The sequence below is a fragment of the Elaeis guineensis genome, chromosome 10 (assembly GCF_000442705.2).
Source record: "Elaeis guineensis isolate ETL-2024a chromosome 10, EG11, whole genome shotgun sequence".
NCBI classification, from domain to species: domain Eukaryota; kingdom Viridiplantae; phylum Streptophyta; class Magnoliopsida; order Arecales; family Arecaceae; genus Elaeis; species Elaeis guineensis.
In genome coordinates, this window is record NC_026002.2 from 20,300,602 (window position 1) to 20,314,689 (window position 14,088).

General features: G+C 38.8%; 1 protein-coding gene across 1 annotated transcript; it reads right to left on the minus strand.

Annotated features, from left to right (window-relative positions):
* Window positions 1–489: 489 nt before the first annotated feature.
* LOC105059736 (glutamate--tRNA ligase, cytoplasmic) lies at window positions 490–9,037 on the minus strand. Its single transcript, XM_073244903.1, is given in 7 exon segments — window positions 490–913; window positions 5,833–6,162; window positions 6,164–6,307; window positions 6,385–7,505; window positions 7,609–7,762; window positions 7,845–7,941; window positions 8,756–9,037. Coding segments are annotated over 7 exon segments (2,202 nt in total). The 5' UTR covers window positions 8,893–9,037; the 3' UTR covers window positions 490–694.
* Between the last annotated feature and the right edge of the window lie 5,051 nt (window positions 9,038–14,088).

Here is a 14,088-nt window from a genome sequence, read left to right on the forward strand (position 1 = left end):
ATCCTAATCCAAGTGCATTTCCCTCCCTCCTAAAACTATGAATAAAAATCTCCTTCACCCTTTAAAAAAAAATTTGATGATTTTGAACTATTCAGGAGATTGAGATTTTGAACTTTGGTCATACTCAACAAATTGAGATTACAGATCTCAATCTCATCAAAGTACTTTGACGGTGAGTCAACACACTAGCAGGCTAGCAGGCATTTTTGGTCCATGCGACAAGCACTGCAAGCCGGACAAGTAGTAAAAGAATTAATTACACATGAGATGTTTGTCTTCTAAAAAGAAAATTCCAGTGAAAATAGTTATGTGACCATTTTTCCACGAGAGTTACGTGCTACCAAAGTTTTTGTCAGATATTTCAGAGGCTTCCTGCTCAGTGACACACCAAGGAAAGAACGGTGCCAATACCGATAGCTCAATGCAATGGATACCATTTTCATTGTTAGACCAACAATACGAACCCATAAATCAACGAAGTGCAGTATCTCAACCAGAAATCCGGAAAGCTAAAAATCTGAGATCAGAAAATACATAAAAATCTTTTACAGCAGGTAGGATCTATTCTTGCATGACTTGTTTTTTCTTGAAGTAATTTTTTAACTCTCAATGGACCTCTCGCAACCAAGTTCCAATACAACCTCGAGTTTTAAGTGGCGCATCGGTACAATCATTAGATGACAAAATGCGGCAGTCAATTCAACGATGTTTGCTGCCTACCATCTGGGATCGCAAACAGAACAATGGGCTTTGAAGGTCTAAGGAATGGTACGTCACATCTGTAATAACCTTTCCTTTCAATCTGAAGTATCTCTCCTCGCTTCAGATTACGCATGTTGGAATCCCCAAGGGCTGCAGTTTCTCGTCTAGTGCAAGGATTAAGGTTGTCAAGAAAGTCCTCTCCTTCTTCCAGCTGTTATTCAGCCACAGCAACCAAACAATCAAATCAGATGCCATTTAAAAGAAAATTAAGTTATCACACAGTTTCAAATACTCATGAAAAATGCAAGGAAAGTAGTAATGAAAGCAACCACGACCAGTAGAAGTAGAACCACGATCTTGTAACTTCAGATTTAACGAGAGATGCTGCCAATCAGATGAACTTTAATGTAACCATAAATCAGTGCTACTTACATCAAGAGATTGGAAGATTGTACGATTGTTTAGCTTAAAAAAAAAAAATCTTCTTATGAAGCTGATGAGAGGGCACTAGCACATTGCGCAATTGATTTTTATTTCTTTGTTTAGAAATATTGGCTCTTCATGAAAGATATTATTTTAAGCAGCAGCAGTGGAAGCTGCCAATTACTCTCCAGAAAAAAAAAAAATCCTCTCAAAAAAAAAAAAAAAAAAAAAAATGCAGCAGCAGCTGCCAATTAGAGATCAACTTTAATGTAAGAACAAATAAATGCTACTTAAGTTTTAATGTTGGCTCTTCACGCAAAACTTCAGCAAAAGATGAAATAAAAATGGTAATACCTAGTTAAAGAGTCCTTTTTTATTTGAGCCATGCCGAGGTCAGATGAAAATACACAAGTTCATGCAATTTCAAATGAATTAAAAAAAAGGCTTAATTACTTAAAAACTTGAACTTTTTGGGGATTTTCATTGTTATCCTAAATTTCGATTTGTTGCAATTAGATTATCAAACTTTTAAAATATTGCAATTTCTTCTTGGCTGCTACTCCGTCTAACGGCTATGACAGAGATGGTCACGTGACATGTAGTCAAAGCTGATGTGCCATAAAATAGCTAATGTGAAATCTTTGCAAATTCATTCTTCCTCCTTATCCCTTTTAGCTCAGATTTCTACTTCCCACTTCATCATTTCCTCTTTACCACTATCTTCTCTTAAACCCCACCACCTCGTACATCACCATCGGTACCTCCAACTCTCCCATCACCAACTCCAAAGCCTCTGCCACCAAGACCACCTCAACCACCACCACCACCAAATCCACTACGGCCCCCATGACCCTTAAGAAGCAAGCCATTTTCATGAATTATATGCTACAGAAGGCAAACCTCTCTTACACAACAGCCCATCAAAATTATAAATCTCCTTCAACCATGCTAAGCCCACGTGCTTGTCTCCTCCTTAAACACCTAGAAAAAAAGGTACAAATGGTGGAGATTTTGGAGAAGGTAGTGGTGAAAGGAAATGGAGAAAAATGAAAAGTAAAAGCCCTAGCTAGAAGAAAAGGAAAAAGAGAGAGTTTAAACCCTAGCTAAGAGAGGAAAAAGGGAAAAAAAGTTCAAGCCCTAGTTAGAAGAGGAGGAAAGGGGAAAAGGATTTTAAATCCTAACTAGAAGAGAAAATGGGAGGAGTTTAGGGTTCCACATCAACTAGTTTCATGCCATATCAGCTTCCACATGTATCATGTGATGACACATGACCATTTCCGTCACAGTCTTTAAACAGAAGTAGCAGTCGGGAGAAATTGCAATAAGGCATACTGCTGTCAAAAGCACCACCTAGCTACCTAGGCAGTCCACCTAAGCACCAAGAGAGCCTAGACTGCTTAGGCATGACTAATAAGGCACTTCTTGATAAAATATACATATACATACACATATGTAATACTCCTTTCTTATATTTTTACTTTCACTACTGGATTGAAATTAACTTGCTTCAGAATACACTCAAAATGGAATCAACATAAATTATGTTATCACTTCTTTCATTCCATCTCCCATCTCACCCAACCCAATGCCTCCCTCACAACTCGATGCAAGGACAAGCGAGCAGAGGTCTCCACCAGCCACCATCTTTCTATGCACCTGTATGCCATGGTCCAAAGCCTCTTCTGATTCTTCCAGCAGCCGCACGACCACTAGCAGCCCTGAAATAGGCAACCAGCAGTCATGCAACTACCAGAAAGGCCCCAAAAGATTTGTTCCCCCCATATTTCCTCTTCTTCATTCTCATATTTTTTTCCTTCTTCCTCTTCTTTCCCATCTCTTTGAAAGATTCTTCCTTCTCATTCTCTTCTTCCCCTTCTCATTTGAAAGATTCTTCCTCTTTCTTCTCCTCTTATTCCCTTTAGATTACCCTTTTCTTCTCCTTCTCAACCCTTTTTTTGCCTTTTATTTTTCTTTTTGGGCTTCTGTCTTCCCACCTGTCTGTTCTCTATTTTCCTTTGCTGCAATATTTTTTAACAATGAGAATATGGGATTTTAATGAACTTTATGATTTAGGAGCTTTAGATTTTTTTTTTTTTTTTTTTTTTGGGGGGGGGGGGGGGGGGGGGGGGGGACTCGTCAAATTTGCACCATTCAAGTTTTACTTATTTGCTATCATCTATCACTCTTATATTTAACATGGTGGATTGGTATATGATGAAGTCATGCCTTCATTTTCATTAACCTTGGCTCCTATCGCTCTATAATGGTATATTTAGTTTATGTATCTATGATATTAAAAATTGGATGATTTCATTGTTTTTAGATTTTTTTTGACGTTTTTCTTTGCCATTCTAAAAGGTGGGCCACCTAAGTCAGCATGCAGTCTGCCTATGTATTTTGGGGTACCACAGACTAGGCTATGGCCACATTGAAAACGTTGCAAAAAAGGATCTATTCATGAAAATCTCTAACGTGGACCAGATGAAGCAGTGGCCTTGGACTTGTGTCCAGCAGATAGAGCAGACAGGGAAGTGTAAGGAAAGATCAAAGGCCAGATGAAAGTAGTGAAGGAGAAAAGAAAAGTCTGAGACCACTAGCATTGAAAGAGCTGAAAGAAATATTGAATGACACAAAAGAAAATCAAGCTGCTTAAGGTTATCTGGTTATTGCTATGAGCTACTTTAGGTCAACTCATGTTTCGCTTGTTGACTTCATAAAATTGTTTCCATGAGTAAGCCACATAATATAAGTGCTACCCAATTTTGTGCATCCAAATGGTGCATTATATGGATAGTTTGATATGCATTACTAATTTGAGTTTAATACTTAACACAGCTACATAAGCAAACATCAAAAGATGAGTGAAGTGAGTATACGAGATTTCCCCTCAGGCTCTTTCCAAGGTCAGTGCTTAGGGTGGCTATCTAAGTGGTCTAAAATGCGATCCCGTTATAGCGAATGTAACAATCACTATTAGGGCTCTTTCCTTGCTATCCAAGGTCGGTACTCAGGGTGGCTACCTAGGTGGTTTAAAATGCAATCTCGCTATAGCTAATGTAATAATTGCTATTAGGGACTTACCAAAAAAAAAAAAAACTTATCTAGGATTCTATATTTTTTTAGCTAAACATTTTCTAGGCAATATTTATACAAAAAATAATTTATTCATATTCTTTTATGCATTAAAAATAGCTTTAGAATCTGCTACCCATGTTCTTTTGCATTATTACTTTCCCAGATAAGTTGCTAAGATCTATCTATATTTTCTATAATACCCTTTATTATACAAATATTATAGTATATTATTTTATAATAATATATGACATCATATTAATATATTACAATATATAATAATAATATATTACATTATAATATAATATAACTAAAAAATATATTATAATAATAACAATATATTATATTATAATAACAAATTATATTATAATAAATTACACTATAATATAATAATAATAATATGTTATTTTAAAATAATAATATAGTAAATTATAATATTATAACATAATATCATATTATAATATACTATATTATATATCTTTATGTGATTATTATTTTCAGGTTAAGGGCATTTTAGGAATAAAATAAAATATTATTTTTCAACTGATGGAAAAATGATTTATCAATGTCCTAGCTGGGTAAGACTATCTCACTATTTCATAGATAAATGCTGCCCATGGAGAAATAGCTTACCCAACCATATGGGTAACTTGGTCAATAGGAAAGTTGACCAACTTTCTAATGATATTTAACCATCAAAGAACAGTCCCTTGATGATAAATTATTCAGGTTCTCAAAAGTCTCATATAAAAAGATACTTAAACCACAATTCTAGAACTCCCTCGCCTTTCAAACTAATTTAAGACTTTAAATGACTATTACTAAAGTTAGGCCTCCAATATGTTGTCGGAGCAGTTCCCAAAATCTTGACATAACAACTAGCTCTAAAATCCTCCCTATCTAACCATCCAGCTTCTATTCAAATTTATATGTGATAGTTAGCTAACATCATAACCCTGTTCACGACCTTATATAAGTACATGCATTAGTCTCCCATGTGTGTGTGTGTGTGTGCACACGTGCGCACGTGAGAGTTAGTGAGCACTTTTTACTTTATGGGCTTAACAGCTTCTTCAATAATCTGCATGAAGTCAGGAACTCACCTTCTAGTGCAGCTTTTTGCAACCAAAAAAAAATTACCTTCCACAAATAAATTATTATGGAATTTCCTTTTAAAATCCTATTGGACACTTGTCATGATTATCATTCTACTAGGAATAAATTTTTATCTGTAATATGGCTATTTGTGTGGGATGCAGCACAATTGGAGCAGATGAAACTAATAAACAGAGTCCCAACATCAAGTATAAATCAAGAAATATTTTGTGAGTAAAGCCATACAAGACCACTAAAAAAATCACCCAACGAAGAAACATTGTCATTTGGATCTTCTTCAGTTAAATGTTAAGAGTAAACATACAAGATCTTTCATTATAAAAATTTTAAAAAAAAAAAAAAGGTTCAGACATGAAATTCTGGACAATTACTTATCAAAAGAAAATTACTATTTAGAACTAATAGAATGTTAAAACTTAAAACAGAATGCCAAACAAGTCATCATATTTATTAGAATAAGGTAGTCACCAGATAGCAAGTTATGGTGAATTAACTAGAAGGTCACTGATATGTACATACCTTTTTCTTCTTTATCAAATAGTCGAACTCCACCAATGAAAGATGAACTAACTCATCCATTTCAGGAAGCCATGTAAGCTTCAGCTTTGTTGTTTTAACAGAGCCTTCGAGGTGTAAAACTCCAATCAGATGTGTGATCTTCGCATTGTCTTTCTTGATTTCTTTTATGATAGCATTCCCCCAATCCATTAATGTTACCTCCTCACCCTCCGTGATAGATAATGCATCCGCATAGTCTATCCATATTCTCTTTGTGTATGTTGTAGCTTTTGTCCCAGCGCCCTCAAATTTCTTATGCCTAGGCATGATACGGACAAATGGCTTCTCAGGACGTCTGAGGACCGTCTGTAAGAAGCAACATCACACGATTTTCTTCAAGGACAGCAGTATGTCTTGGACATATTGGATCAATGATCTTCTTATTGATAGTCCACAGCTTGTCCCACTCCATAAGGTTCAGATTTTTAGAAGCACCCTACAAGTTAGCAGAAGATAAATGTCAACCAACGGAAATCGTACATATTGAAGAGGCCAAAGTATTAGAAATATCACCTGTTGAAGAATGAACTGTATTAATGCCTCAATTTTCAAACCTCTGCGCACTATGCCCTGCACGGTAGGGAACCGAGGATCATCCCATCCCTCAACTTTCCCATTTTGAACAAACCAAAGAAGTTTACGCTTGCTAAGAAGCGTGTATACCATATTCAACCGGCTGAATTCATATATTTGGACTTTGCGGAGTCCCATATCCTCAAGAATTTGAAGATACTGTGCATTGCGATCATGGTATTCACTTGACCGAAGGGCATGTGTCACACCTTCTATGGAATCAACAAATGGACACGCAAAGTCATAGGTTGGATAGACCTTATACTTGGATCCGATACGATGATGAGGATCCGGATTGTAACGGTAATAAACAGGATCTCGAAGCGACTTGTTTGGGTCCTGCATGTCCAATTTACCTCGTAAACAGCATTGCATACCTCTTTCAGACCCTGCAATCATCTCCTTCCACAATGCCAGATTCTCATCAACAGTATTATTCCTACATTTTGATTCTATGCCATCCATCCTCTCCTTCTGCATCTGCTCCCGAGGTGTATCATCCACATATGCTTTTCCCTTCAGAATCAAGTTTTCAGCCATTTTCATCAACTGAGGGAAATAATCTGATGTGTAAGTAACAGCATCATATTTGATGCCCAAAGTCTCTATATCTTTCAGCAGATTCTCCACAAATTCATTGCTTTCTTTTGAAGGATTTGTGTCATCAAAGCGAATAATTAGCCGCCCTTGATATCTCTGAGCAAAGTACTGGTTCAGAAGAGCAGCTTTTGAGTGCCCAATGTGGAGGTACCCACTAGGCTCTGGAGCAAAACGCAAGCACACCTCCCCAACTTTTGCACCAGGAAGATCTACTTCAAACCCAGCAGTATTTGCCTTCGAAACAACCGGCCCATTTGTCTCCTTTCCCTTTAAATCTGGATTACTGCCTGATACTACTCCAGTAGGTTTAGCCGCAGGCTTTCCTAACCCTCTTTTCCCAACAAATGCAGCTGTGACTTCATTGAGAGCATGACCATATTCCACTGCTATGCTATTGAACCAACGAACTAGATTTTGATATTTCTTTGATTTCCTAAGGCTTTCCCATCTCTGTCCAGTGCCTGCAGATGTGCGGACAAGCTTTCAGAACAAGCACCAAGGACTGGTAATAACACGAGAGCTTACTGTCGAGTGGAAAATAGTGCATAAAATTTAAAATACGACCTGCAAGACCCGACCATACAGCTATGTCAGCAATGGACAAACTGTAGCCAACTAAAAAAGTCCGCAGAGATAGATAGCCATCCACGTCGCTGCAAGCACCCTCAAATTCCGAGCCAGAAAGAAAGATTGGAGCATAGTCAAGCCATTCATCAATCTGTGAAAAACTTATTAGAGCTCGGTGACACCGGGAGGAAAGGCAGTTCAATCAGCAACATACAAAGTGCATTATAACATACCTGTCCTGATTCAAGCGCATCCTGGCCGTAGAAATTGGGAATTGATGCAACCCGCCCGATATAGCGTAGGAGTGTGTTTGTACCTTGCAATTTCAATCTGCAGATTTGTGCTATCATGTAGAATTCATATTATGTAAAGACAGAACAGTTGCATCAATAACATATACCATTTTGCAGGATGTTATTATACTGCTTATAAAACAAAACGACTTGTATACAGCAGCAGCAAAATAGAATAAATCAGTACACAACCACCACTGCAATGGATCATCCAGTTGATTTTCCATACAACTGTCACAAAGCGAAAAATTGGAAAAATGGATATAGACCCAGATATTACTTTGTAAAATATACCCAGGTGATTTGGGATAAATCGACTATCCATCAAAATCCCTACTAGACCATTCATTTTACTAGCCTTGATGCTAACAATCATAAGGGACAAATTGTACACATAAACGATTCAGGAGAACAAAACTTAGTGCAACTGTAACCTGACATGGATTCTACTCTTTTTACTAAAAAAAAAAGGGAAATAAAAAGAAGTGACATCGCTAATACCGTGTATTTTTCCACAAATTTTTCTTTTGCAGAAAATGCAAAACGTTTCCAATATCACTGATTCCAACGGAGCTCTTCTAACAGATTCAAACTCCCCATCACCAACTTCCGCGATTAGAAACTATATATTTTCTCTAAATTATATAAAACATGGGGGAAGAACAGAAATAGGTTTTTTTTTTTTTTTTTTTTTTTTTTTTACGACAGGAGAACAAAAGAAGGAACCAAATTTCCAGTCCCCTAAAGCAAACGAGCAACACAGCAAAGAGTCCACTATAGATTCAACGGAAACCTATACGGTCGCCGGACGCCGATTGAGCTGAAAACCAGACAAGGGGCGGAAAATATACCCGGAATCGAAGCGGAAAACGGGCGCGGAGCCTGGAGGGAGGCTGGGGTCGGTGGAAAGTGGTACGCCGGCGATCCTCGCGGCGGCGATGACAGGAAGCGGCGGTGAATCGGCGGAGAATGCGACTGCGATCTCCATCACGCCGCAGAGAAAGGGGGAGATTCCAGCTGGTGGGGAACTTAGGGTTTGGAACAAAGAAAGGTCCCAGTAACCGCCTCTCGAAGGGCAGTGGAAACCGGAAAGAATCCGATCCTGCGTGCGGGGCGGTTTGGTTCGTCAGGCTGGCGCGCATGGTTTGGTTTTTTTCACAGGACTCGACGGGATCGGGTCAAATATGGCTGCTATAAAGCGTCCTGCTCATTCTCCGCAACGCCGAGGGGAGGGAAAAAGAAACCGGACTTGGAATCTGATACTCTTAGCAAAAATTCTCGGATTTCTTTTCTCTGATCAAATGAAAAATCTAGGACACCGGTGCATCCCCGGCGCTATTCTTCTACAATATTAGAAATTTAAATGGCAGATGCAAATTCTTACAGTAGATACATATAATTAAAATAAGTGAATTGTTGCAGCTGAGTTCTGGCGGTAAAAATCAGTCGAGCACGCCCAAGGACGCAAGCTGCACTCCACAACTCTGAGGCCTGCAAGAAAAATCTTCTCATCAGAGTGCATCCAACGAGGGACCTCTGATGCCTAAGTCAGATGGAACTCAAAGAACAGTGAGGAAAAAAATGGGTAAGAGCGGGGCCTGGCCTTTTTCTAAAGGTTTCTTACTTCTTTTATATTGAGAGGATGTTGTAGATTAGTATGTCGGAATCTGTTGGACTATTAGAGCCTACGATGTCATGATTTCTGACAGGCTATTGAGATTTGCTTTTTACCTTATAATCTAGATTGTTAGTCGTTCCTATAGGTTAGGTCGGTTGTGGATGTCGGTCACAGGTCATGCCCATATCCCGGAGGTTATTGAAGAATCTCAAGATCGTCTGCATGATTAAGTAGACTAGATACCTAAGGTGAGGCTCTATCTAGAAGTACAGATGCTCACATAAGTCATCGAACATTGTTGGTCTGGTCCCAACCTTAAGATCAGTGGCTGGCGGAGGTGAAGACCAATGTTGTAGCGCCATTTTGTCTCAAAAGATAGTCTACTCTTATCGGGCCATTAATTGGTGCTCGGCTTCGACTCGAGGAGAGGTTGGATTTGACAATGGGTAATCCAATAACAATTGCCCCCACTTCTGAGTTTGAAGTGGCTTCATTGCTTCGATGACGAGAGTAATCGATTATCAGTTACCACCCTGACCTCTCTCTTCGAAGTATCTATTTTGGCGGCACATGGCAAGTGGAGTCTTGAAAATCTTAAATTCATTTGCATTCGCCATGCATTGGGTGCTGGTAAGTGTCATATCATGCTTCACAGGTTGTCGAAGGTGATTTATTTCGAGGATCGTGTAATGAGAGGTCGTACAATTTAGAGGCTTAAGAGCGTGGCTTTTAATATTGGTGCTTTCCAAAAATGACAGCCTGCCAAAAGGGACAATCAGGATTCTATTCCCTAGGAGGCATGGTCTCTGAGGTCTTTCAGGTGATTACACTTATCGTGCGACTAGAGAAGCGACAGGATACATGCTAGTCTGCCTTCCCTATAAATAGAGGATCTGTCACCTGAAGTTGATCTCGTTCCAATCATTTTCCACAATCTTGCAGTGGTATCGTTCTACCTGATGTTCGATAGTCGTTGGCGCTCACTTCTCCTTGGAGAGATTTTTCCCTACCTTCAGTTGGCTGCAGGGTGCCCTAAGGAGATCGCCCACAGGAACTCTAGTTTGATATGGGAGATATTGAAAATTCTCATTGTTCCGACCGTGGGGCTGCAACGATGATCACTTAGGGCTTCTTCAGTATCGTACTCTATAGAAAGATCTTGGACCTTTATAGGGATAGTCTTTCACCTCCCCCAAGATAGCTTTCCAACTTTCCTTGGAAGAATATCTGGGGAAATGGATGGGTTCTCGAGAGGGAACCAATTATGCCAATTCCTAATATCCTTTGGTATGGACCAGCGGCTGTCAAGGGGATCTTCTAGGGTGCATGTTATCGAGGGCTCAATAGGGCCATATCGAGCATAGTTCGATTTTGCACTTGAGGATGTTGATCGAGTCCGAAGATGTCGATCGAGTCCAAAGTTTATCCAAGCCAAATTTTTGTACTTTCCTTTCTCATTATAATGAGTTTGTTAGAATGAAATCAATTTATAATGAATTTATCCTAAAATGAATATAAATTTTTAAATGAAGAAGTGCTTCATCAATGTCTCTTTAGTTTGTCTTGTGTAATTGTCTACTTGACGAGCTGAATGTCTGGTAAAGTGAAGGTTTCTAATTCTAGTCTATATCCAGAGTCTTTCCCTTCATAATTGTGATGCTTTAAATCAATTTTTAACCGACCTTTGGTGAGGTATTTTGCTTTCATTGAGTCGACAACATTGTTTTTCAACCAATTATGCATGTATTTGGTCATGGACCAATGAGGCCCTGTTCGAGGTGGACTAGTGATACCACTATCTCTGGTCATCGTTGTCTTTGATTATTGTTCGAGCAGTGTGAGCCGATCAAGTTTCGAGGGCTTCCCCAGCATCTTCTCGAAGTAGTTAAGCATTGGATATAACACCTTGTCAATCGACTGCACCCTCATTCCAAGTCCCAAGTCAGTTTCATTGGATTTGGGTGGAAAGGATAGCTTTGTCGCCATCTCAATCCTACTCTCCGGCTTTTTTCCAGAGAGTTGTCCTTTAGTTGCCTAGCATTTATTACCACCTTGGGAAGAGAAATCCCATCATTTCGTGAGTTGTGCATTTACAATTATGGTGGAGTTAATTAAAGCATCGTGCCATCCTCACCTTGACTAATTCGATGGCTTGCAAGATCATCCTTGAATCGACTGCGACTTACACGTGTCAGAGCATGGTTGGCGATGGATTGCTCCCATGGATCCTATCCTACAAGGCACAATCGTAGGCTGAGTGCAGCGAAGAGTCGGGAGGCATGACTGTGCGGATCATTCAATACGTCAGTATACGTAGCAAAAGAGGAGTGTCAAGGTTTCGATAGTGGCTATCAGGGGATAATATTTGTAGCCATTCCGCACTTCTCTTGCCACTTTGTTTCTTCTCCATGAAGATTTGCTGGGTGCAATCGGAAGAGAGCCCCTTGCTTCTTCTTCCTCTTTGGTCTTGTCGTCGTTCTGGTCCTTAGCCATCATCGCGGTCCTTTTTCAGTTGCTTCCATCGTCTGAAGGTTACCTTTTTCACCCCTTTTTCTTTTTTGTTTTTGTGCCTTTCTTTTGCAACCCCTCTTTTATTTTCTACTGCTTCATGCTTCTCCCTTCTTTTCTGTTTCTTTGTTTTCCTTTTCAATGTTGAGTTCGAAAGGCAGATTTGAGGGTGGGAGCCATCTGAGTGGTCAGGACTCTTCTTCCCGATTGTCCATCGAGGTGGGCTCTTCTTTCTGCTGTGGTGACTCCTCGGCTTGGGGATTCGAGAGTCTAATCCTCGAGCATTTCTTGGGTCTAAAAAATAAGGAATCGGTTTGGACCAATCCGACCTAACACGCCTTCGAAGTCAGTAATGTATTCCAAGTTAGCACCATTTGTTGGCTCCAGGTCTGGAAGACCGGGTGATCCTTAGCCAGAAGGTAGTATTGCTATCTATAAAGAGTTTCTTCGATCTGAACTTCATTTTTTTCTTCATCTATTTCTTTCTAACATTTTTTATCTTTATCGAATTGTTTCTACACATCTTGCCTCGAGCTCCATTCGAATTCTTTACTCTTTTATCATCCTCTGTGACATCCTCTACATCTCCTTGAGGCCGTCTCTTTTCTGATCTCTTTTTATCCTAAAGAAACACTCTCAAGAAAGAAGCTGACTCGAGTGGTATGGACATACTGTTTGACCAATGTGATGGCTTGAAATCTCTCTATCGGGTCGATTCTGATTTAAAGCAACAAAGCTCGGGATCCTTCGTTGGGTTGAAGATGAAGTAGAGAGAATAATTAAAAAAAGAGAGAAAAACTAAGAGACTAGAATAAAGCTAATCAGAAAATAGTATCCGACGTTCCGATCGATCTGATTCATCAAGTCATAATTGAACTAGTTACATATAGTTAAATTAAAAAAAAATTATAGATAATCAAATCTAGTAGCATTCAATTTGATCAGGATGAGCACCAGCAAGCTATCCGACAATCATAGATCAAGATCTTGTTCAACAGAATCCATCAAATTCATCGAAAAAAAGTCTTTTACTAGATCAATCTTAGATAGAGAAACTTCATAGAAAGAGAAAGTATAGATAAATAATTATAGAGAGAGAAAAAATGGAGAGAGAAATTGGAGAAGCATGTGGAGAGAGAGAAAAGAAAGAGAAAGAAACTTTCTCTCTTGTTCATTTTATCTTTTTCATATTTTATTTTATTCTCTTTTTTGCCCCCCCCCCCCCCCCCCCCCCCTTTGGTAGAATAGGGAACTCACTACAAACAAATGATAGACTGTTCAGGCAGAACAACAAATGCTGGTGAGCTCTATATGATCAAGTTGGAAACTACATTAACTAATTGTTAGGCAATCCCATTTCATATGTCTTCGACAGTCTCACTAGTGTAGACTTAACATAAGCTTGGATATGCTAGAAGAAAGTTAACATAAGTTCATTGTTGGCAATCCTATTTCTGACAAGTTCACGCTTATGATCTGTTTTTGTAATATATGATATGCTTTATTTTTTGTTTTTGAATAGGGAAGCAAGAGATATTGGAAAGTAGGAGCGAGGAAGAAGACATGGAGAAATGTTTCAGAGATGAATGCTCTGTAACTGATAATGTCATAAAGGAACAAGGTAGCTGTTAGCTTCTTCCGTCAGATAATTGTCGCCATATTAGTGTTAGTAATGTCAGTGGATTTTTTTTTTATTTCTAGGATTTGTATATTTAGAGATCAAAACTATCATTTAAATTATGATTTTCAGAAAAAGAGTACTTATAGTATTACATGAACACCAGGTCTTCGGCCGCTAGCCCAGAAGCTTATAGGTAGTTTATTAGTTCACCTGCTTACCATCTTCATGCATTTTTTTATTGATCTATGTATGAAATTAGTAGAAATGAAGAATTCCTTTGACATCATTGCATGTAGATGCGGCTATGACATGGTTAGAACGGATTGTTGAAGAGAAAGGGGGAACATGGGGAGACTCGAATGTCATCTACAAGAGATGCAACAAAAATTAAGTATAAAAGATTCTTGCAAATGCATGACGGCAACCCTAACCAACCC